General features: G+C 37.4%; 1 protein-coding gene across 5 annotated transcripts in view; it reads right to left on the bottom strand.

The window, feature by feature from the left end:
* The window catches only part of LOC148940154 (poly(A) RNA polymerase GLD2-B-like), a 610,602-nt gene that overhangs the window by 544,269 nt on the left and 40,855 nt on the right, over positions 1-25,478 (bottom strand). For 2 of the 5 annotated variants that reach the window (XM_089105754.1, XM_089105755.1), the window contains 2 exons: positions 5,419-5,608; positions 1,349-3,854 (listed from right to left, as the gene is read on the bottom strand). In XM_089105754.1, coding sequence (XP_088961880.1) covers positions 3,591-3,854; positions 5,419-5,607 — 453 coding nt within the window. In that variant the 5' untranslated portion in view covers position 5,608 and the 3' untranslated portion in view covers positions 1,349-3,590. Of the gene's footprint in view, positions 1-1,348; positions 3,855-5,418; positions 5,609-22,980; positions 23,090-25,478 lie in introns of those variants that run through there. The other 3 variants (XM_089105760.1, XM_089105757.1, XM_089105756.1) reach the window with 2 other exon arrangements.

Below are 25,478 nucleotides of genomic sequence, written 5' to 3'. Positions count from 1 at the left end.
CTTGCCTAAAGTTTTACTAGCCAAAGTTTTACTAGCCGAAATACAATTTACCGGAAAGAATTTTTAGCGGTAGTAAAAATTTGACTATGTCCATACTGAGATATACTCAACACATTTTTCTGGTTCTAGGCATTTGCCCCCTCCCCCCCCCCCGAGCGGAAAATACCCCCGTGGAAAATAAGGCTTTCCGAATTTGAGAATTTTATCTGAGATTTGTTTTCTTTTTTCCGTAGGGGGAAAGAATTTTGGTATTTGTGTATTAGACAAAACTCACTCAAGTTTATGCTGAGTAAAACTCGAGAACAAACCGGTTTCTTCTTCAGTTTCTTTCAGCTTAGCGCGAGACAAAACAAAGATAAGTAACAGAATTAATGGGAAATATGTAATTTGGGCTATATATTTGCACATAAAGAGGGGGGGGGGTCAGCTTGAGGTCAGAAAACAATTCTTATTTCATAATATGCAGAATAATTGTACCTATCACATATTGCATGCAGACCCGCTATAATTTAACCCCCGCCCTTAATTTGCCAAAATATAGCTAAAATTGGTTTCTTAAGGAACGAAGAAACCGGTTTGTTCTCGAGTTGTACAGATCGTAGACTTGAGTGAGTGGCGTATAAAACACAAATACCAGAATTTTTTATGGAGAGCCAGGTTTCCCAGTATTATTTAAAAACAATCAGAAATTAAATTAAAAAGTAAGTAAGTAAGTAAGGAGCAACATCAAAACTTAAAACGAACAGAAATTATTACGTATATGAAAGACCTAGCTCTTTACTCTAAAGTTTTTTAATAGAAGTTTTTAACAAAGCATATTGTTCCAATTAAACAACCGCTTTGTTTCAGGAATCGTTTTTAAAGAACCAGGGAAAAAGTCAAAACTTTAACGCAACGCAGAGGGGGGGGGATTTTCCATGGAGGGGGTATTTTCCTCAGAGAGGTATTTTCCAGGTGGGGTGGGGGTAAACACCAGCCACCCATTTTTCATATTCACACACAAAAGCAATTATCAACAAATTATGCATTGTATTTCTACGAAATGATAGGCACAGTAAACTAAAACCGGTTTACTCGATTCTTTTCCGATATCGATTCCTAGACTTGAATGATTTTCCCTTTGAATAGTTTTTACTTGAGACATTACTGGTAGATTTCAAGTGTTTTTGCTGGATAACCATCAAAATGAAAAAAATATCCAAGAAAAGTAAAAAAGGAAGACACTTAAAAATCTACAAGTTACCGAAAGGTAAAATTTTATTAGAAAACTGATCTCAACAGTATATATATAAAATAGTTTCTCTAGACCAATTCTAGAATTCGTGGTGCAGTAAAGGATGAAATCCTCCTTCATCCATTCCAACAAATGTACGTGTCAACAAAAGAAAAACCAAGTAGAAAGAATAAGAATTTAAACAATGTCGAAAGAATAATATATTTATTGTTTGGTTCTTCTGTCAAGAACCTAACAATAAATATAGAGGGTTATAGCTGTCAATTAAATGCCCTATACCAAAAACATAATTTCATAAACAAAGATAGCAAGCAAAAACAAAACTAGGAAGACATAATTTTCGTTAACCTAACCTTTATCCCCTAACAAAACAAAGCGAAAACCTCAATATTACTTCCTACGCACTGTTAAATGAGAATACGTTTCTTTGAGAAAAACTTTTTCGGTTCTAATAATTTAGATAGTTCGCTAATAAAAATACACTTTTCTTAGAATTTTCTACTAAGATTCAATTTGGACCGTAAACCAATTTTATTTTGAATTTGAGCTGAAAAACAACAATTTAAAATAAAAACAAATTGCAAAGACCCTTATTGTATGGTCAGACACCCAGAACACAAGAGTGCACATAATTACGAAACAACAATGACGCTAATAAATAAAATTAAATAATGCTAAGATGATATATTTTTAGCTTAAGTTTTTTCTTATTCCAAAGTTTGTTCCTGCATTGTTAAGCTACAAAAAAAATATAAAAATCATAGAACTTTTTTTATGATTTGCTCTCTTATTTTTTTGCACTCTATATATTTTTGCGCACGTTACGCACATTGCCTTAGAGAGTTACAATAAGTTTGCAATAATAACAGAAAAGTAATTTAAATTTATCGATAAACTGTTGTTGGGTATAATTAAAGTATTAGACGTAATACTCTATAGCGTTTGATATGTTCTTAGGGAACGAAGAATTTGCGAAGAATCTGGGATTAGACCCAATAGTTAAAATATGGAAACTATGAGTCTTTAGGACACTGTTGCTAAGAGGTTTTTTTTTATATTTGGCGTCAAAGCACCAGATTGACTCGCTAATGCCACAAACAAAAATGTTTTCAATCAAAAATAAATAATCCGTCTCGTAGTCTAGCCAGTTCGACTAAGTCTGCACTGAAATGTACTTCAACTTTTTCTCTAAACTCCCAAAATAAACAAATACTGGATTTTGCTTTATATTAAATGACATGCGCATTCAAATAAAATCAGAAATGCTTGTTCCTTTTTGATTTCCTCCGTAGTTTGTACTGGTCTTAATCGATTTGGATCCTAAATAGATTGAATCATAATTTCTACAAGTGGATTCTCCTTTCTGATTTTTTTTTTTTTTTGCGAATTCTTTATACCCATTACTATTCAGCGGTTAGCTCTGATTTTGATCACCTTGCAGTACAACATCTTGAAATACAATATTATTATATAAAAAATCCATCTCTCCTCCAATCTTTCAAGTCTTTTTCATATCGTTGCAGCCATACCCGAAGGCTGCATTGAGAGGTCGTACGTCCCACTGCTGATGAAGGTAAGAAGGTCAGAGAGATTGAACATACAATGTCCTGCTGATTTTCTCTTTGAGAACAGATTAGCAATGGCTTTTGAAATAATATCTCAGAATCGACCTTCAGGCGTTTTTGTTAATTCCCGCTAATTTTGCTAAGTAGCGTTTTGGCGGAAAGGCGTCAGGACATCGACACGTCAGGAACATTACCGTCCGGACATCGACAAAATCCGTCATAACATTGACGAAAATTCCGTCAGAACCATTAACCGTCAGGACATCGACATGTCAGTTCATCGACAGTCACAATCGCTACCCTTCAGAACGACGACAGTCATAACATCGACATGTCAGGACATTGACAAAATCCGTCTTAAGATCTACAATTTTAAAACTTTAGTTTTTGGAGTTTAGGGGTGAAAAGGTACCTAGGGTAGGTTAAGTTACGTATTTAATATGTTTTTCTAAACTATTATATACTTATTACTATTATATAAACTTATAAACTTTTTTGTCAATGTCCTGGTGGATTTTGTCGATGTCCTGACGTGTCGATGTTATGACTGTAAACGTTCTGACGGATTTTTCTTGTCGACGAAATGACGTTTAGTGCTTGTGACGGTTAGATGAAATGATAGCACCCCGTTTTGGCCACTTAGATTACTAGTGTAGCTAAGTTTTCAATTAGCTAATTTGTTTAAATTGGTAAATATAAGTAAATACGAAAATATAAATTTGGATGAAGTTACAAGCGCTTTTTCAGAATACAAACACAAATATAAGTTAATTTGTCATAATTTGAGAGCATTAGCGTTCTAAAGGCATATTAAAAAGACATAACAGCTCGGAACGATACACATGCCGTTGGAGATCGTCTTTGTCAATCCGAATTCTTGAAAGTATTGGAGCTAGAGTCTTGACCACCCCGGTCAGGACATGGGGCATCCTAATTGCTTCTATTAGATTCACCAGAAAACCCATTGGCTTGTTTCTGACCATACCGTTCCCTCTGGTGACCAACTGAGCCAGTGACTTCTTCAATGAGCCTCTTTGCTTTGGAGATACCACCACCTGAAAAATTTATGACCACCATGTCTCCAGCGCTTTGCTCTTTTAAAATTTTGATTCAATATACGGAGAACTTTGATTCAAAAAAATTTTGATTCGTACTCTTAAATTTTTGACCCACCACGACCATAGCGCATAGCATAGCATGGGTTGTAAGTTATGCCCCGAAGCATTTAAGTTTTTTTGTAGAAAACGTTGTCATAGAATCTTCAGAAAGGACTCATTCAATTGCATAGCATAGCAAGGGTTGTAAGTTATGCCCCGAAGCATTTAAGTTTTTTTTTAGAAAACGTTGTCATAGAATCTTCAGAAAGGACTCATTCAATTGGAAATTGAAAGGGCTAGAGCCCTTTTTAATAGTAGAAAATCATTGGAGGGCAACTAACCCCCTCTCACGCCCACCATTTCCCCAAACACATCCAATCAAGATTTTGATATGGCCATTTCGTTTAAAGTAGCGGAAAATTTTCGAAGGTCTATCTTGGAGGATGACACCCCCCCCCCCAAAAAAAGCCTCGGGGCAAGGGTTGTAAATTATGCCTTTGGGGCATATAAGGTTTTTTTTATAGAAAGCGTTGTCGCAGAAGCTTCAAAAAGGGTTCATTCGATTGGAAATTGAAAGGACTAGTGCCTTTTTTATTAGTCGAAAGTGATCAGAGGGCAAATGACCCCCCACGCCCATCATTTCCCCAAACACTTCCAATCAAAATTTTGAGATGAAAATTTTGTTCAAAGTATTTGAAAGGTCCGGAAATTATGTCTTTGAGGATAACAAGCCCCCCCAACCCTCAGGGCAAGGGTCATAAGTTATGCCCTGGGTGAATATAAAGTTTGAAAGCGTGATCATATAAACTTCGGAGGGACGTCATTCGATTCTTAATCAGACACTCTAGTGCTCTTTTAAAGAGTCAAAGTGATAGGAGGGCAGCTACCTCCCACCCCCTCCACACACATACGTCGGATTGTCCCGAAATGCATCTATGCGAAATTTTGAGATAGCCATTCTATTCAAAATAGTCTAAATATCATGTAACAAGGCTTTTGGGGTTAAAACATACCCCAAAGATTACGGACAAGGGTTTTAAGTTTTGCCCAGGGGATATTTAAGGTTTTTATGGAAGGGATGGTTGTTTAACTTTAGAAGAGGCTCATTTTGTTGAAAATTGAAAGTTCTAGTTCCTTTTTAAGCGTCAAAAGTGACAAAAGGCATTTATCCCCCCCTCCTCTCCTACAACCACGTTCCCTGTCACCAAACACGTCTGATTGAAATTATGAAGTAGCAATTTTTTCAAAATAGTCCAAAGAACATATAATAATGTCTCTAGGGATGACATAACCACCCAGCGCCCTGGGTATAGGGTTGTAAGTTGTTTTATGAAGGTATATAAGGTTTTTTATGGAATGGGTGGTCGTATAAACATCAGATGTTTATACGATTTATTTGATTTAAAATTAGAAGTTATAGTGCCCTTTTTAAGACTCAAAGTGATTTGAGAGCAAACAGCCCCCCATACACGCACTAAATCGCACTGGGCAGTAAATCACGCAAAAACTTGTACAAACAAACCATTTTCCACCTTTTGTACTCTTCTCCACCAGTAACTGTTGCACCATCTCCTTCTATCTCAGTTTCAACTGGTTCGTCATTTGCCTGTTTTATTAATTCTTCTATCTCTGGGTTCATCCCACCGAAAGACATACGGCCAAATACAGAATATTCAACAACTTTGTAACTTGGCTCTACTGTCACTCTCATCCTAAAAAAAAAGAACATTTAGAATATCTCTGTTAGGATATTTAATGTCAATATATTTAGTATCTCTGGGCACTAAATCACGGAAAGTGTTCTCTTGGGACAGTGCTCGTTCAACAAGAAACTATAGCTTCAAATTTAAGGGCTGGAGCCTGAATCTAAAACGCCTTGAATCCATTGGTGAGTACCCCTTCAACACTCCATTTACCCTTTGACAATATCCATTAGAATTGGATAAAAATTGAAGCTAGTAATTTTAATTACAATGGTTTAGATACTCAATAGATGTGTCTCAAAAGGTTACATGATATGTGTTGATCCATGATAAAGGGCTCCAAACACTGTAAATAGCCCATATGAGGCAGTTGCTTAATTGATACTCGCCCTTGAGCTCTGTGCCATACAACACAATGACATTAATTGAGGAGAGGGGGCAGGGGGAGCATCTAATTCCCCCCTTCCGCTGCTTTATTTTTCACGAGTTGCCAGGACTGATACCACATGACGGTATTAACTGCTGTCAAATCATATAACAAACTAAAATATTTGAATAAATTTTTAATTTATCCAAAAACAAATTTAAAGCTTAAAACTGAATCAATCACAACTAATATTTGCAACAAAATAGAGTAGAGATGATAGATTCTTATGAAAAGAGGGCATAGGAAATAATAAATACTAGAGGTTAGTTGGCGTCTTACTTAAATGTCAACGAATCGCGTACATACGACACAATGACATTAATTAAGGGGAGGGGCAGGGAAGCATCTAATTTTCGCCCCCACCCACTTTAATTTTCACGAATTACCAGGACTAATACTACATGGCGGTATTAACTGATGTCAAATCGTGTAACAAATTCAAATATGTCAACCCGTCTTCCACTTCTGCAAAATCTGCTCAAAGAATACACGAAAATGATAAGAGAGAAAAATCGGGTGTATATTGTCATAGCTGACGCTAGTTTTGGTCCTAATATGTTGTATTGCATTATTTATTTCTTGGATTGAAAATGGACTAGTTATATGCTCGGATCCTGGGCGTGGTTGGTAACTTGAGTTCATAGGAATTGGGGACAATTTGCTTTGATTATTTGATGTTAGCTTATTAACAAAGAGAGTTGCAAATAGCTTAGCTTTTTCATTATCATTGTCATAATGGGTATTATTATGTATAAGCTCATGCAAGAGTGGGTTGGGGGAAGTCTTTTTCCCACAGATGTGGCTTATGACTTTATGTATAATTGGCTCATGCGTTTCTCTGGAGAGATTATTTACAAAATTATTCCAGTAGCTATATTTAGCATCCATTATAGTCCTTTTTAGATTAGATTCTGATTGTAGTTTTTTTAAATATGTAGCAGGTGATGGTTTTTTTATGAATGCTGTCCTAGCTGCCTCTTTTGTTCTCCATTTATTTTGGCACTCATTTGTCCACCATGCTTTGGGAATGTGTTTAGGGAAGGATTTCTTGGGTGTTGCCCTAGGGATAGCATGATTAGCTGTATTTTTTTGTAAGGATGTCAAGACTTCAGCATGTGTGTCAACTGTTGTGTTTGAAATGCATGAATTTTGGGTGAAACTTGTAATTCCATCATTAAGCTTATTTTGGAACATAGACCAATTTGCTTTAGTGTTGATATATTTGGAGGTATGTGATAGGGTTTCAGCAGGTTCATTTAGGGAGCAAACTATAGCAAAGTGGTCAGTACATAGACTATCAATTTTATTTATATAAATTTTATTCAAAATGTTTAATGACACAATTTGTAGGTCAATTGTAGAGAATCTCTCACTTTTGGGGTTGAAATATGTATTCAGGATTGGAGGTGTAGCAACTGCTAATTCAATATTATTTGAAGCCATATGCTCAATCAATTAACCAGCTTTATTTGCTGGGTTATTCCCGCACAAAAGGCTGTGGACATTGAAGTATCCGCAAATAATGATTTTTTTAACATATTAGAATTATTTATATATTTAAAGAAATCCATGGCATCTGTAGTTTGGCCATTAGGGTTATAAAAGCTTATTGTGAAGGTGTTTGTATTATTCAGCCAAACACTGATACCAATTGCATCAACATCATTTGCAAAATATGGAAAATTGACGCCACAGAATTTCGTACTATTTTTAACTATTAAAGCTACTCCATCTCCTTTTCTCTCTGATGATCTATCCTATCTCAGGATAGTATATCCCGGAGACTTAATTTGTTGATTTTGGGTTAAATGAGTTTCCTGGAGGCAAGCAATATTAATGGCATTATTATTCATAAAAGATATTAGTTCATTTAGCTTATTTTCTGTGAGTGATCATACATTTCACTGGAGTATTGATATGTGTTGTGTTGTTGATTTATTTTTCATATGACTGTGCATCAATGTTCAGCTTTGATAATAGTAAAGCAAGATCTTTTTTCGCTTGAATGAGCATATCATCAGGGATGTAGATTTTTGCCAATTCTGCAACGATTTTTGTTTTCTGTAGTTGATGTATGTTCACGGCCTGTACTGTATTACAGTTTAGAATGAATAGGCATATATTTGGAGTTTGCATGTTAGGTTGTGAATCCGGTTTGTCAGTTAAGGGATTAATTCCCGGTAGTATTTCTGGTTTGTTTCTTCTTGGGAGGGGACGCCAGGCTGACCTCATCTCACCGGACAGGGAGGCTTGTTGACTTGGTGATTCCTTCTGATAGGGATGTGAGCTAGGGGGCTTAGAGGATGGTGTTTTATACGGGGTAGGCCTACTTGATGCATTGGGGTCGTTTGGCTTGGGGGTTTTGGTTGGTTTTATTATAGGCTTTATTTGGTATTGTTGGGCAGCATTTGCTTCCATTGCTGCAAAGGGGTATGGAATGGCCTTCTCTGTTGCTATTTGGAGTGTTAGTGCTCTTTTCTTATATGCAGGACATAGTGATTTATTGGTAGATTCATGTCGGCCTTTGCAATTGATATATTTAGGCTGAGTGTTGTTGCAAGTTGTTAACTCTTTAGGATGGAGTGCTTTACAATTACTACACTCTCGGAGAATTTCATTGCATTTGTTTGTTGTGTGTCCCAGTTTGAGACACTTCTGACACTGGATAGGCTTTGATTTGTATTCCTTGTGCGGTTTGATTTGCCCAAATAGGAATAAGTTTTCTGAGACATTAATTTTTTCCTTCCGTGTAAATAAGAAGGATCTACTTGTTTTTAGGCTATTAGAGTTAGGTTTACCAAGTTGGGTAACATCTTCAACTGATGTTATCAACATCTTCATCTTCAACAGGATTGTGTTGCCAGCCCTAGCTGAGAGCCCTTCTTTTAACTCCTGAATGGGTATTTCTGGGGGAACATTATAAACTACTATTTTTGTTGGGGATTGTCTTGGGTTCCATTTAGATGCATTAATTGGGGTATTCAGAAGGAATTTTAGATTAATTATTGTTTCTGCTGATTTCTGATCTTGGACAGCAATTAACAGAGATCCATCACAGTGAATATTAAGAGAGAACATTGATTTTAGCAATTTGAAAATTGCAACCCTTATTGCAGTTATCTTTTTTATTTCAAAGGGGGTAATAGGAGAATTTTTAATGTAAATTCCTAAGTTTTTGGGAGGGAGCATCTTGGGCAGGGAGAGGGGAAATACTTTTGATTGGGGAGATTTTTTTCCTTTTTTAGAGCTTCTAGAAAGGACCTCTTGAAACCCATTATCATCATTTATAGTGACATTAGCCCCTACACTGATGATTGTCCTATTCTCAGAATTGGAGCTATCATGTGAACATTGTGATAGTGAGCTTGACCAGCCAAGATGGGCATCAATTTCACTGGTATTTGGGGTGGGATCTGGGGGGACATTTTTTTGGAGGACTTCTAAGCATTGCCTATTGGAATAAGCTTTAAAATAAAACAAGAAAGGATATTACAATGATAACAAACCGACTGCACTCTACTGTGGGGAAGTTTCAGGATAAAAAAAAAACTCCACAGTAAGGCCCTGAGGAGGATTTGAGCACGATTGGTTCGGTGCAACTACTGATTAATTGAGATAATAATTCACAAGAGATTTATTTTAAATTTCTTAAAATGTTGCTGCTGTGTATTTCACTTCAATTTTGGCGGATCGCATAAATTGTTGTTCTTCCGTGAAAGTGGAGCAAGATGAACAAAGGGTAAGCAAGCAAGGTAAAAGTAGAATTAGATTAGGGGCAAAACTTTTTCTGACTTTAGTACGAAAGAACTATTTTAGCACTATTTCATCATGTGTAGCACTGTGGCACGTGCTTTAATTTGTAGCACTTTCGTAGTACAATTTTTTGATTTTGTCATTGACGAAATGATGACGATTTTGAAAAAGGTTAATTAATTAACAAAGAGTTTGGACCACATTTTTCCGTATTTGTTATGAGAGATTTGTGCAAAACTTTATTTAACCAGGACCGCCTTTTTGCCGTGTTTTTTTTTCGATTGGTGCTAAGTTTGAAATAACCGGACAAAAAAAATGATCCTAGAACTAATACAACTACACTTATAAGGCCATGCGTGTCTCGCGGCGTAAGCCGCGACACGTGCAATTTTTTTTTTACTTTAGCACTGAAAATTGTTGTGAAACACACAGATTTTGGCAATTTTTGTACTTTATGAACTGATCATGATGGCAATCTTGGTTTTCAAAGGCTCGGGTGTATTTTGGCTTGTTTTCCAAAGGCTCGGGCTCGTTTTTTGTTTGACCTTCTGGCAACCCTGAAGCATTGTCGGAAAGCAATATTATTTAAACTTTGGCAGAGGAGGTCGAGGAAAACGGAAAACACGGTAAAATTGAAAAATTTTTGCCCAGGCCTATTTTCTAGACTATTTCGTATTCTGAAATTTTATTTCGGGTAAGAGCATTTACAATATTTGTATTAGGATTGATTAGTGAATCCTCACCCTCTAATGGGGGTTCCCCCTGGGGGAAGTGTCACAGTGGGAACTAGCCATCCACAACCGACAAACCATACACAAACAGGATCAACGCCAGCACTAGTAGGATTGTCTCCTCCACAAACATCATTCTTACCACCACACAGAGCATACTCACCATCTAACACCCAGCCATTTCCATTATACTCTGGACAGCCCCATCAAACTCCAAAAAATGTTCACTTACAATTTCCTTACTCAACATATCACGAAACTCAAGGCCCCCCCCCTACAGTTTACTATGCACCTCTGTCATATTCAAGTCATCAAGGTCATTTATACCATGCACCCCAAACCCAAAATTTACAATTTATACCCTCAGTAAGTGTCCATGATAGATTTTCAGGGTTGTCAGTTGATTATCCTCCCCTTCCCCAGGAAGAAGAGGAGGACATCACGGTAAATATTTATCAAATCATATTATTGAGTTATAACTAAAGTTAATATACCACATGATGCTTTTTTTATGGCATTTACAAATCCTAAACAAATTTTTGGTTTACATTAATTAACGAACCTCCCCATATATATATACCACTTCAGGTTATTTTGTTTAAAATTAGGGGGGGGGGGAAGGGTAATCTTACCTATAATGTAACGAATACCTACCATTAACACGACACCCCTCATGGACCCATCTCACCCCGGAATTGGTATATATAGGGCTGGGGGCTAAAATTTGCTTCCAACAAAAATGATTATTATATTCGTAAAGAGCATAAACAAGGCATTGAGTGGTATCTTCACTTTAGTTGTAACTCAATAATATGATTTGGTAAATATTTACCCACAGATGTTGTAAATCTTATGGAGGCTGAAGAGATCAGTGCTTTGCCGAAGAGAAATGGTAAGAGAAGTGGCTCACCTCTTGAGCAAGAAACTTCTAAGACTTTAAAACCTCCTATAGTTGAAAGATTTCTAGAGAAACTCAGAGCTAGAAATGATGGAATAGAGGCAACTAGTGAGTTTATAAGCAGTGAATCAGGGACTAATCTAACAGTGGTTTTCACCTCACAGGTAAAACTTCCATCAGACAGAGCAATCACTCTAGATTTTAAGAAAATTCGAAAAAATTGACTTTTACTCAACATAAGATACTACTACTACTACTAACAGCTCACCGCAGCACCAAGCCGCCTGAGGCCAAAACAGCTACGCACGCTCCTCCTTTACCCCAATCTATTCAAAGTGTCCCTTTTTACGCCCACGAAGTTCCCATTTCCTTTAAATCTTTCTTTATGACGTCATCTCACCCCAGACGGAGACGACCTGCTTTCCGTTTAGCCCTAGATGGTTGGCCGAAAAGAACAATCTTCGGCAATCTGTCATCCTTCATTCGTACAAACGTGCCCTAACCGCCTCAACCTTTCTGTCATTATAGCCCTAGAGAGCGGTATTGAACCACAATTTTCGTATAGCCTATTGTTTGAAATACGGTCAGTCAGCCGGGTACCCAGAACAATCCTTAAGCACTTTCTCTGGAAAACATCTATCAAATCTTCATCCGCTTTACGGAGCGCCCATGCTTCGGAGCCATATTTGACCACTGACATCCCTGTAGCTTCTAATATTCTAATCTTAGTTTGCAGACTTATCTTCCTATTCTTCCAGACTTTTTTTTAACTGTGAAAAATCACCCTGAGTCTCGGCTATTCTATTTTTAACATCTTCACTGCTCCCAAATTGACTATCTGTATATGTTCAATTGCAAACTGCATTGGATACTTTAATGAAAATTCAGAAGCTAGATGATGTTGATGTAGCACATGAAGAGAAAAGAAAGGTCAGCTATGGTGTAATCAAGCAAATAGCACTAGATTATTCAAAGGAAGAACTGCTGACAGACCTCAGGGTAGAAACTAATATTTAGATTAAGGAGGTTGAAAAGATACAATCAAGAGACCAAAAAATTAGAAGATAGCCTGAGTATTTTTGTTGCATTTGAGAGCAACTCTCTTCCCCAGTGTATTTGGCTATATGGAAGAAAAAGAAATATTGAGAGATGCAACTGACCAATTATTCAGTGTTCTAAAAGCCAAAAGTATGGCCACGCTAAAAAAAAATGTAGGTCACCACATGCTGTATGCTTGAGATGTGCAATCAAACCCTCTTCTAATGAGTGTCCCTTAAAAACTAGAAGCCAAAGAGTCAGAAAAATACCAAAAGTATGTCTGTGCTAACTGTGGGAAAAACCACTCAACAAAATCAGGTTGCTGCCCAGTCCACCGACAAAACGGTGAAATCATAAAAGTTGCAGTTGCCCAAAACATACCAATGAAAAGAGCAGCTAATGCATACCAGAGTTATGCAGATGCACTGAATAAGACGGCTGAGGAAGAGCAATCCCTCCTTGAACCTAAAAACACCCTTCAACAGCTAGTGTTATTTGTATCCAAAGTGCCAGAAGTGATAGACATCAAGAAATTAGAAATGAAAGATAGGATAGAGAAGTTATATCATCTTATGCACTCACTGATCAAAGTCGAAATCAATGTAGAAGAAGTTTGGAATCTAGCAAATAAACCAGAATGAAGTTGCTATCTTTTAACATCCAATCTATTATGAAAGGGAAAAAGGATTTATTGGAGTGCTATTTAGAAAAAGAAAAATTGATTTTGGATGCTTTCAAGGAGCATGGCTACAACCCCAGTACTCATGTAGACTTAGAAATTATGAAGTAATAAAGAAAAGATAGAGCAGAACAGTCAAGAGGAGAAATATCAATTTGCATTAAAAAGTCATTAATGTTTCAAAAACTAGATATTGAAGTTATCAGAAGTTCTAAAATTGAAATGGTAGCTTGCCAAGTACTCCTGGGTAAAAGGGATACAATAGTTATTGTTGATGTATATAACCCCAATGGAAACAAGCCACAAACAGAGGACATTTTCAATAAAGTGGAAAGTGATTAAAGTCAAAGAGCCTTTTATTATTACTGGTGACTTTAACGTCCACTCAGATGCCTGGTGTTTATGTGGATATCATAATCGTAGTGGTATAAATATCCTAAGTGCTCTGGATAAAAATGATGACATTGGTCTAGTGACCCCACTTGAACTTTAAACTAGAAGAAACCCAATTACAGAAGTATACTCTACTATTGACCTGGCATTCTCTGCGGTAGCAATAACCAATCAACTAAATATAAGTTTAACTCCTGAACCAACCTTAACCAGTGATCATGAGCCAGTGATAATTGAGTATAAAGAATCTACACTAAGAAGTCAAACCCCACCAACACGCCCTACCTTTAAATTGAAGAAAGTTAACTGGGATTACTTCCAGGAAGAACTTACAAGGATAAGTCCTGAAGAAGAACTGGCAACAGTTATGACTAAAGAGAAGAGAATGGAAAGATTACAAGATCTGCTGATGGAAGTGGCTAAGAAGACTATCCCCATCAAGACCTTGGGCAACAAGACTAGGAATGAACAGTGTAGCTTAAGTGAGAAGAAACTAAACCAAGCTTCAAACAATTACAACCAAATTCTGACAATTGAAAATTATAGAAAAAAAACATGGGCCCAGGCAGAATTTAGAAAACAATAAATGAAGCTAAAGCAGAATCTTGGAAGTAATTTGTTGCTAATCTCAGTTTCAGGGATCCATTTGGAAAAGTGTATACCTTCATAAAAAAGATGAATAGGAGAGAATTGTACCACCATTCACTGGGCCCAACAACCTACCAAGGACAATTGATTGCTGATAACAAAACAAAAGCTGAGGCAGGAGCAAGTCATTTCCACCAGCCAAGAGGTAAGAAAGATCCATTTGAAGGAACCAGCCCACATTCAACAACTTACACTAAAGCAAGAAAACTTTCTATGCAACAATTAGTATCAAATTATAACAAACCCTTCTCAAAAGTAGAATTTGAACTTGTTCTAAAGACATTACCAGAGACTTCATCAGGCTGTGACAACATATACCCTGTTTTCTTTTAAAGGCTGACTGATAAATAGAAGGATATTCTGCTAGAAACTCATCAACAAATTGTGGAAGGAGGGCAATTTCCCTACAATTTGGAAGAATGGCACATCCATCATGATCCCCAAACCAAATGAACCACACAAAGTAGAAAATCATCGCTTGATAACTCTGCTCCCATTTTGAGGTAAGAGATTGAGATTTGCAATAGATGAAGCTAACCTGCTGCAGGATATTCAGACAGGTTTTCGCAGAGAGAGAAATACAGTAGATAACCTGATCAGGATGCAGAGAGAAGTCATTGATGCACTTGATGTCCATTTTCTTTGATATTTCAGTTCCAGGGAATAAAGACGACCATTCTGTCAGAGTCGGTTGTGTATATAGAAGTCCGTCAGCACCGTTACCAGAGGAAACAGATGGGAAACAAGCAGAGCTCATTTGCAAGATTGCAGAAACCCACCAAGGCGAGCTTCTAATCGCAAGTGACTTCAACCTGCCTAAAATCACCTGGAAAGACCAGTTTCCCTACGTCTCATCTGGTCCTACGAGCCAAATCATTGATATTATTCATGATACCCCTTCTCCACTAAATTATCGACCAGCCAACGCGTTTTAGGGAGGGACAGCTTTGTTACCCATGTTGGGATAGCCTTCCATGCCCCACTCGTCCAGCGTTTGTTTTCTTTATGTTTGTTATGTTTTTTGTTTTTTTCTTTTACCAGGTTTTTTTTTCTTTCTCTCTTTTGTTATGATGAGGAAATGTTTTTTTGTTTTGTTTTTTTGTTTTGTTTTGTTTTTTTTATTATTAATACCCAATTTTACGAGCTTTGCTCTCTGTTGGGGGTATATGTTTTTTTGTTATGTTGATTTATTCAAATAAAATCTTCTTCTTCTTCAGCAACCAAACCTTCTCGACATGGTATTTTTCAGGAAACCAGAAGCTCTCCTCCCTACCTCTTACATGTCCCCAATCGGAAAGAGTGATCATGTCACCACAGACATTAGAACAACATTCCTCAAAGTATCAAATCGCTACATCAAGAAGACCTTTATTAACTATGAGAAGATTAGAATGGATCTCAACAACATTAGATAGGATGACGTCTTATCTGTTTCTCTAGAACAGCAATGGCAGTGTTTCAAAGAATTACTGATAAGCAAAGCAAATCAGTACACCTCAAGGAAGCTCGTCCCCAAACCAAGAACACTTCCTATAATGACAAAAGAGATTAAGAGGGAAATCAACCGTAAAAGCAGAAAATGTAATAAATATAAAAAAAACACCACTCCCCTGAAAATAGAGAGAAATATTCAAAAAAGCCGGAACAAACTTAAAAACTTGACGGGGGCCTTGCATACGAGCATTGAATCCAAAATTGCTGATGAAGCCAAGAAAAACCCAAAGAAGTTTTGGCGGTACGTCTCTAGCCAGGACCAAAATAGACGGTGTATCAAAAACCTGATAACAGAGCAAGGTGAAGAAACTACAGACACTAAAAAGCTTGCTGACTTACTGAACCTACAATTTGTCTCAGTTTTCACCACTGAACCAGATGCCCCTTTACTTTCCCCATCGAAATACGATGTAAAAGCCCCAACGGAGAGCACCACGGTATCGTCTACAGATGTCCTTAAACTTCAACTGAAATTTGATGCTAACAAGTCGCCAGGGCCCGATAATATACACCCCAGACTATTAAAAGAAACCACAGAAGTGATAGCAGAGCCCCTCATGAGAATCTTCCAGATGTCACTTATCTTTAGAGAGCTACCAACAGACTGGAAAGTAGCCAACATAACGCCGGTATTAAAAAAAGGTGATCGCATCAAATCTGAGAATTATCGACCAATTAGCAAGATCCAAAAACCAAAAACAAGATCTTGCCACCCGAGCAGCATAGATTCCAGTCAGGAAAATCAATAGAAACGCACCTATTGGAATCATACCAATAAATTACAAATCTGATTGACCAAGGACATTCAGTTGACCTACTGCTGCTGGAATTCACCAAAGCTTTCGACAAGGTATCGCACATTTGATTGCGCTTCAAATTATCTGCCTCCGGCATCAATTCAGCTGTGAAAGACTGGCTAATAAATTTTCTCACCAACCGCAAGCAGAAAGTCCACTTATTCGAGATGGGTGGCCAGCCAATCTACTCCCATGAGGCTATGGTAATGAGCGGGGTACCACGGGGAACTTTACTAGGCCCAACCCTTTTCTTGATGTACATCAACGACATTTTCAATCATGTAGATAATAATATGCATTTGTTCGCTGATGATGCCAAACTATTTTGCATCGCAAATCCACAGACCATCCAACATGACATAGACAGGTTACAGGATTGGACTCAAGACTGGCTCCTTCAATTCAATACAATCAAATGCTGTATTTTGCACCTTGGACCTAACAACCCAATGACTACTTACTCAATTTACAATCCCATCACAAAAACAAGAGAGCATCTAGAGAATAGAGAAGAAGAAAAGGACCTTGGTGTTATCATCGACGACAAGTTGAACTTCCAAAGCCACGTCCAGCATTTTGTTTCCCGTGCAAATTCCAGCCTTGGCCTATTAAAACGGACCATCAGTAGCCAAGAGGCAACAATATTCATAAAATTATATAAAGCTCTCGTCAGACCCCATCTCGATTTTGGCATGTGCCTTGCAGTTCCTTCTTACCGGCAAGATGTAAGGCTCATCGAAAATGTTCAGAGGCGAGCAACAGAGTGCGTGAAAAGCCAAAAATCAACTTCATATGAGGACCGCCTCAAGCAACTTAAGCTATCTACCCTCGTCTACAGACGTATGCGTAGCGATATGATGCTGACTTACAAACTTCGAGAAGAAAACTCTACCATCTTTAGCAGCAGTCATGGCACAAGCCATCATTACACAAGAGGACACTCCAAGAAGCTGCAAAAGTTAAGCTCCCGATCGAGAACCCGTCAAATGTACTTCTCAAGAAGAGTCATACACTACTGGAATCAATTGAAGGACTCAACTGTCAGCGCTCCTTGATCCAGTCATTCAAATGCCACCTTGACAAGGAGTGGGAGAAGAGACAGTGGAGGTTCAATTGGGAGTCGTCAACTCAAAAGCACTACAGGTCCGGCGGACCTTAAAGCTCTCAAATGGATTAATGTAAGGTAAGATGATAATGGCAAAGTAATGATAGGTGGTCTTGTGTTTTTGTAAGGCTTGTATATTGCCTCTTGTTAAGTAAACACTATTGCCTAATTAGAGGAACAGTATATTCAATTTTAACTTCAATTGGTTCACAGTGGGTTTTAGGCCAGGCTAGTAGGCCTAGTGGTTGTTCTAATATCAATTACACCTTGCTCCCTCCCCTTCAATAGCTAATAATATAATTTATTCCCAAGTTATTTACCTTTTTTGTTTTATTAGGCATCAAGTCAACTGTTGGTTGAAAATAGCAAAGAATGAGAGTTTTCCATCAAAACTAGTAGATTTAGGCTATATTTGGCCCATTTAGCAAAACTGGTAACTATGCAGTAGCCAAGAAAAACTAGGCTACTGCGCTATGACATAGAAGAACTAGGTTAGCCTATGCAAATATGTTCAAAGTAAAATGAAAGTAAGAAAACATGTTTTTTCTCCCAAAACATCAAATCCTATGCTACCCTCTATACCAAAGTTAACTTATTGAGTGGTTTTTTTTTACTTATGAAGATTATTTCTCATCAACAGTTATTTATAATGCCAAGCAAAACCAATTTGAACAAAATACCCTCAGAATCATCCAATCTTGGTATGTAGACTAGGCTATGTAAGATTTTATTTTCACAAGATCTAGAAAGCCTGATCTTTGGTAAAATTCTTGTTTGTGGGCTTTTTGCCATTTAGGAAAGTGCTGAGGTTGAGTTGGTAAAAAAAATTTGGTACTTTCCCATTATTTTGACACCTCTAAAAAGTCAAGTTTGGCTAATGCTAATGAAATGAAACAAAATAGGGTGAATGTATAATAATTTATAATCAAATTTGGGGCTATAAATTTGCACGTTAGGGGGAGGGTGAAGCATTGCATATATCAAATACATAACCTAGCCTAACCTAGTTACCTCCCCCCTAAACCCCAAAAATCACAGTTTAATATTGTTTATGCAATGAACACCATGCTATCATTGCCTATTCTATAGCAGTTAACACGTCAAAAACAGGTTTAATCATTGCCTACTCTATAGTGGTTAACCAGATGTGTCTGCATAATGGAAAAGTATCCAAAATTCTTTAGATATGTAGGCTCTACTTCTAGTTTTAAGATAGCAATTTTTGATATTGCTTAAAATTCTAATGAGATATTGCTTAAAATTCTACTGAGATATTGCTTAAAACTCTACTGAGATACCATGGACTGTATTTTTAAACAGAAAGGAAAACATTGAAAACTCAAAATGTAATTAAAATATTTTTGTCATAATTCAGACAGATTCTGTCATAACTCTCATAAATGCAATCTTCTAAATCCTAGAACCAAGAAAGGGGTAGCTTGGCAATACTTTCCCAGCAGAGCTGTTCTTAGGGTTTGAAGTACCCAGAGTCAAATTAATTACAACCCCCCCCCCCTCTCCCTTCCAACTCAAATATAAGCAAAAAGAGCCTAAATTAAAGTGAAAAATGTGATCTAGGTGAGCAACTTCCAAGCTGTAATGCTTCCTCCCAGACACAGCACCCAGGCAGCTGCTCTCCCCCTCCTGATGGATCTGCTCCCTATGGTACATATTTGGCTTTGGATTCAATTCTGAAAGTTTCATTCACCTAATTCAAAAACCGTCCAAGATCGTAAGAAGCCCTTGACTGGAGTTTAACTGTTTCTCTTTCTTCTCTCTCCATAAAAAAAATTACTGCTGCCTACCAGTAGCGTATCCCGGGGGGGGGGCGGAGGACCCCCCCCCGAAATTTTTTTTGTTCTTTTTTTTAAGTGCCAATAAAGTAAGTTCCGAAATATTCACGCTTTTAAGTTATTTGCAACACCCGTTCTTTTTTTCATTTCTTGTTAAATGGCTATCCATTTCTCCAACAAGCTTATATCAATATTTTATCATCAACTATGTAATTGTCTGATGTAATCAAACAAGATGTAAAGGAATTTTTTTCACTATTTAACCCCTGCAGCTACAGGTACTAGCTTCTCTGCAATGAATGAATTGCAATAAGGAATCAGACTAACAGGCGATAGTTCATTCAAAGTTTCAAACGCTGCTATAATTCCAGTGTAAGCTAAGCATTGAAACAGAAAGGTCACATGAGAGGAAAGAAAGAAAAGTACCTTAAATTATCTTAAATCGCATGTCCAGCGAGATAAGGTGGTGTTGAGCCTCCTGTAGAAATCTCGCTAGAGACTTTATCTAGAGTTTTAGATTGGATGGTGGCTTTGGATAGGCTGTTCCAGAGTGGGACAGAACGGACTGAGAAGAACTGTTGGCGCTCTTGCTTGATGCAACGGGGGGCCTGCAGCTTCTTGGTGTGTCCTCTTGTGGTAGATGAGAAGGACAGGGAAAAGACATGACTTTATAGCTCGTTTTTAAGCAACGTACAAGTTGCTATTACGTCTCCTCTTTTTCTATGGTATAATAAGCTAGGGAGTTCGAGTAAGTTGATATATTCCTTGTAAGATTTGTCTTGGATGCAGAGATAAGCTTACTGGCTCTTCTTTGGACACTCTCAAGTACTTTCACCTCCATCTTATAGTACAGAGAGGCTAGGGTCATGCCAGATTCCAGGTGAGGACGAACCATGGCTTTGTACAGTTTCGTAATCACTCCCGACTTCCTGGTGGTAAATGTTCGCTTTATGAGGCCAAGGGCTTGGTTTGCTTTTGCAACACGAGCTCGTGTGTGGCAGTGAAACTTCAGCTCATTGTCAACAATAACCCTCAGGTCCTTCTCCTCACTGACTGCCTCAAGCTGGGCGTCTCCTATGTGATATGCAAGTTTTGGAGTATTGCGTCCAAGATGTAGAACTTTACATTTTAAGGCATTGAACTGTAGACACCAATCCGATGACCATCTAGATAGTCTTTCCATATCTTCTTGCATAGTTGACAGATTTAGGTTGTACTGGGCCAGTCCTAGGAGCTTGCAGTCATCAGCATATAGCATCAAAGGATTCTTCAGGTTTGTTGTACAGTTATTGATATACATGCTGACAAGCCTAATTATTTCTAGTTAGTTCTTGCAGTCAGATACTAATATGAAACTCGCGCTTTACTTGAATAGCTGTTTCTCGGGTTTTATGTTTGTGGAAATCTCACCGGCTCTGCAGTAGCGGAACAAATCATCAGCCAATACTTTGCATTCGGCTTAAAAATGGAGAAATTTGTGGGGGTTGGTTTTGATGGGGCCAGCAACACGTCAGGCTGCTATTCTGGTGCACAGGCAGAAATTAGGAAAAATTATTCGCATGTGATCTACACCCACTGTGCATTGCACGGCTTAAGTTTGGCTTTATATAAAATTAGTAGGGTATGACTTGTTAGATCAACCTTTGCTACTATCCAGCCGATCGTATAATTTTTATCATCCTCATTATATAGAACAAATATTTTTGTAGAAGCGGTCACTGTCGTTTTTCCCAATAGTCCTGTGAGAAAGCTAATGAAGTAGTGTTAAACGAGATGGATGGAGCATCATGATTACAATTTAGTTTTATGTCTTTGTATCATGTGATTATTTCAGTACTTAAGGAAATAGTTGGTAGATTATGGTGCGATACGGAAGTTATTTTAAAAGCGGATGCATTGGTTTCAGCAGCAACCAAATTTAGTTTTATGTTCACGATAGCTATGCTAGAGTTTGTAAGTGCCCTAATGCTCACTGTCTCTAATGCTCTGCAAACCAAAGATTTAGACTTCGTTGAGTGCTGTCGGCATATTAAGCTATGTTCTGATTCTTTACTGCAGTCAAAACAAAATAATTTTGAAACAATTTTTCAGAAAGCCTGTAAGCTTGCACAAGAGTTAAATGTGGCTCCGGCTGTTCCAAAGTCTATCCGCCGAAAGTCCATCAACGATAATGAGTCCATCAAGGTTTTTTATTGCGAATCATTGTTAGAACCTTACTTTGCTTCACTTATTGAAGAACTTGATCAAATATTTTTGCGCCATCAGGAGGCATCTTTCAAAATCGGAAGGCTTTTGCCAGCTAACAGCGAGTCATTAAATATTAATGAATTTGTGAACGCCGTTGCTGTTTACGAGGGATTTCACGGGGTAGACGTGCGCTTGAATGTGAGTTAGTTCTTTGGAAACAGAAGTGGCTCGGAATATCTGAGAAACCATCAACTGTTGCTTCGACTCTTGCGTCATGCAATGCAAAATTTTTTCCATGCATTCAAAGGCTTTTGACGATTTTTCAGACATTACCAGTGACTACCGCTTCTGCTGAGAGGAGCTGTAGGTGTCTTAAGCGATTAAAAACCTATCTGTAGAGTTCAACGGGCGAGGAGCGTCTGAACGGACTAGCTCACATGACCCTGAACCACGATATCCAGGTCGATGCTGACCAAGTTTTTGATAAATTTGCAGCCAAAAAAGACCGGCGGCTGTTACTGTGAGAGGTTAGGTCGTCTTTTATTGCTCGTTTCTCTAAGTGCAGTTGATTCTGTTTTTTTAAACTTTAATTGTGCTTCATCCTCTGTAAACAATGTTAATATCAATACATTTCTTGCTTTCATGGCTGCTATATTAGGTAGACTGAGGCCCCCACCCCTCCAAAACCAAATTCTGGGTAATTGTCTTTGATATAATATTATTTTTTATTTATTTGGTTCTCTAAAACAAGGGTCCCACAGGCAAATATCAGGAATAATGCACTTCTTTTTTTTATATTTTCTAAATTCTGCCACTTGTGTCAGTTCCAAAACATCTACTCGCCCAAAATAGAAACTCTCACTGCTTCTAACTTTTTTTTTAATTCTGACTTTGTTGGCAAAATTTTGTCATACATTCTCAACCAAAAAAAGTCTACAACTAGAAATACTCATGACAAGTGTGTACTTTTCATTTCTTTGCCTAGCTACCCCCCCCCCCATACCCCCCGCCTGAAATCTTGCACAATAGTAGATAATTTTCTTGCTCACATGACCGCTATAAAAAGGTAGACTGACGGCCCCCCCCCCAGAAATAAAATCCTGGATACGCCACTGTATTTATGTATGCATATGTACATATATATATATATATATATATATATATATATATATATATATATATATATATATATATATATATATATATATATATATATATATATATATATATATATATATTCCTTAATTGTCACTAGAATTCAAGAATTCTTGAGTTTTTTTATGTAATTTTTACATTTTATTCGCCTGCTTTTGTATCTTTTGCTCCTTCTTCCCTCCCAAAACAGATTCCTATACAAGTGCCTGACATAGCCTACACTTACGCGTCGTGGGATATATAACTCGAAAACTATCAAATCTGGTTAAGTTAAATATATAACCTTTAAATCTTTAGTTTGAATCCAAGCTTCTTTCAAAGCGCTTTAGTTTTCCATTGTCCTAAATAACCGGCTAATTAGCTCAATATCACAACAAAGCACACATTTAAAAAAAAAGAACTATTGAAAAGACAACATACTTGTTCTAAAGTAAATCACAACTAATTGTAACACTGAAGGGATTGTTTTGCTTCTTGCTTTGATAAGCACACCTAACGGCGAAAAGGATAATTACATTTATTAAACAATAAACTAGGGTATGGCAATTGGGTAGCAAATTCAATTTCAGAATCTGAAGTGTATTGTGACGTACCCTTTGGGGTTGACAAGAGCACGTTTTCACTCTGTAGCATTGGAGCTATTTAAGGTTATTTACATTTTTCCTTCACGGTGTGTGATAATTTTAAAATTGTATTTTGTTACATTTTTTACGAATGAATTATATTATTTTATGCAGGTTGGTGGTTAATCACTTTTTCAATTTAGTTTATACAAATTGTATACCAATAAATAATTTTGTAGGTCAGACTGTCGTTCTATTTATAACGTATACAAAAGGAAAATACAAAAAAAGGGGTAAAACATTTTATAAGAATGTGGAAGACTATTTCATCATCTTCCGTTTCCATTCCGTTTTAAGAATTAAATTAAAAAGAAAACAAGTTTTCTTCAACTGAAATTAAGGAGCAACATTAAAACTTAAAAATAACAAAAATTATTATGTATAGGCTATGAGGAGGTTCGCCCCCTAGTCAATACCTAGGTTTATACGCTAAAGCTCGACTTTTGTTACAATTCTCGTAGAATGACCCCTGAATCACAAAGGCCGTTAATTATAATAAATTGCTCTTTTTAAAGTACGAAAAAAATCTTTAGCGTAAAGAACAAGGTATTAACGGGGGGGGGGCAAACCCTTCATATGCGTAATAATTTCTGTTTATTTTATGTTTTAATGTTGCTCCTTACTTTCAGTTGAAAAAACGTGTTTTCTTTATTTAATTTCTGATCGTTTTCTAAATAATACTGGGAAATTCGACACCCCCTTCATGGAAAACTTCATGGAGAAATTCCGTAAGGATTGTTCTGGGTACCCAGCTGACTGACCGCATTTGAAACAATAGGCTATACGAAAAATGTGATTCAATACCGCTCTCTAGGGCTATAATGAAAGAAAGGTTGAGGTGGTTAGGGCATGTTGTGCGGATGAAGAATGACAGATTGCCGAAGGTTGTTATTTTCGGCCAACCATCTAGGGCTAAACGGAAAGCAGGTCGTCCCCGTCTGGGGTGGGAGGACGTCATAAAGAAAGATTTAAAGGAAATGGGAACTTCGTGGGCGGGTGTAAAAAGGGAGGCTTTGAATATATTGGGGTGGAGGAGGATCGTGCGTAGCTGTGTTAGCCTCAGGCGACTTGGTGCTGCGGTGAGTTGTTAGTAGTAGTAGTAGTAATTCATTATTTAAATACTGAGGGGGGGTACTCTCTTCCTGAAATCCTAGACTAAAAAGACAGTGTCGTACAGTCAAAGATCTTAAAACCAGCAGTTAAATAGGATACAGCTGTTTGTTTTGTTGATGAATGTTTTAAAAATATTTTGATCATTATTTAACCAGATAAGTCTGATAAAATTATTACTGTTCTATGTTCTGGAAGAGTTTGGTACTTGTGTAATATACCACAACCAGTCGAGAATTTTTGACGCAAAAAACTAGTCAAGCAGCTTCTATAACCAGAGAATTGCTATTGTGCGATAAGCAAGAGGGGTTTCTCACTCAATGAACAATATTCCTTTGGGGTAGAAGGGCAAACAAAGGTACCTAGTTTAGGTTAGGTTACTTGTTTAATATATGCTATGCTTTACCCCCTCCCCTCCCTAACGTGCAAATATATAGCCCAAAATTGTTTCTAAACTAGTGAATTTTCATCATATTGTTTAATTTAATTAACATTAATCAAACTTCACTTCTCGAGTGGCTGTTGTGTTTCAGACAAGTAGGCCTACCGTGTTTTTCTCAACATTTGCCTTTTATCGGATTGTTTAAATCTATTCTTGTTTAACCGTTAACGCTAATCCCTCCCTAACTTAATGCCTGAATATTAGGTATCAGTGGCGTAAATTTGAATACGGGCAACCCCCCCCCCCCTTCGATTCTTTGCCTCTATAGATTTTGAAAAAACTGCTTTGAGGGATCGTTTTATTAAAACTGCGGTACTTATGGATTATACGAGAAACACTCGAAAAGTGAAGTTTGGTGGTGCTGGTGCATTATACGTCATCCATCGCTATAGACTGTACAAGGATATACTACACGAAAACCGGACAAACAGGTATTTGCTAGATAAATTGATCGCAAAGCGTGGTTTCTCGGAGTTTACAATAGTTAAACTATTGTTTTTTGGGGTTTAGGGGGGGGGGAAGGTACCTAGGTTAGGTTACTCATTTAATATATGTTAGGATTTACTCCCCACCCCCTTCTAATGTGCAAATATATAGCCCAAATTT

This window comes from Artemia sp. Qi Xiang Cuo, chromosome 20, assembly GCF_049724085.1.
Source record: "Artemia sp. Qi Xiang Cuo chromosome 20, ASM4972408v1, whole genome shotgun sequence".
NCBI lineage: Eukaryota > Metazoa > Arthropoda > Branchiopoda > Anostraca > Artemiidae > Artemia > Artemia sp. Qi Xiang Cuo.
The sequence above is the reverse complement of the archived record's forward strand: the minus strand, read 5'-3'. Positions and strand labels throughout refer to the sequence as shown.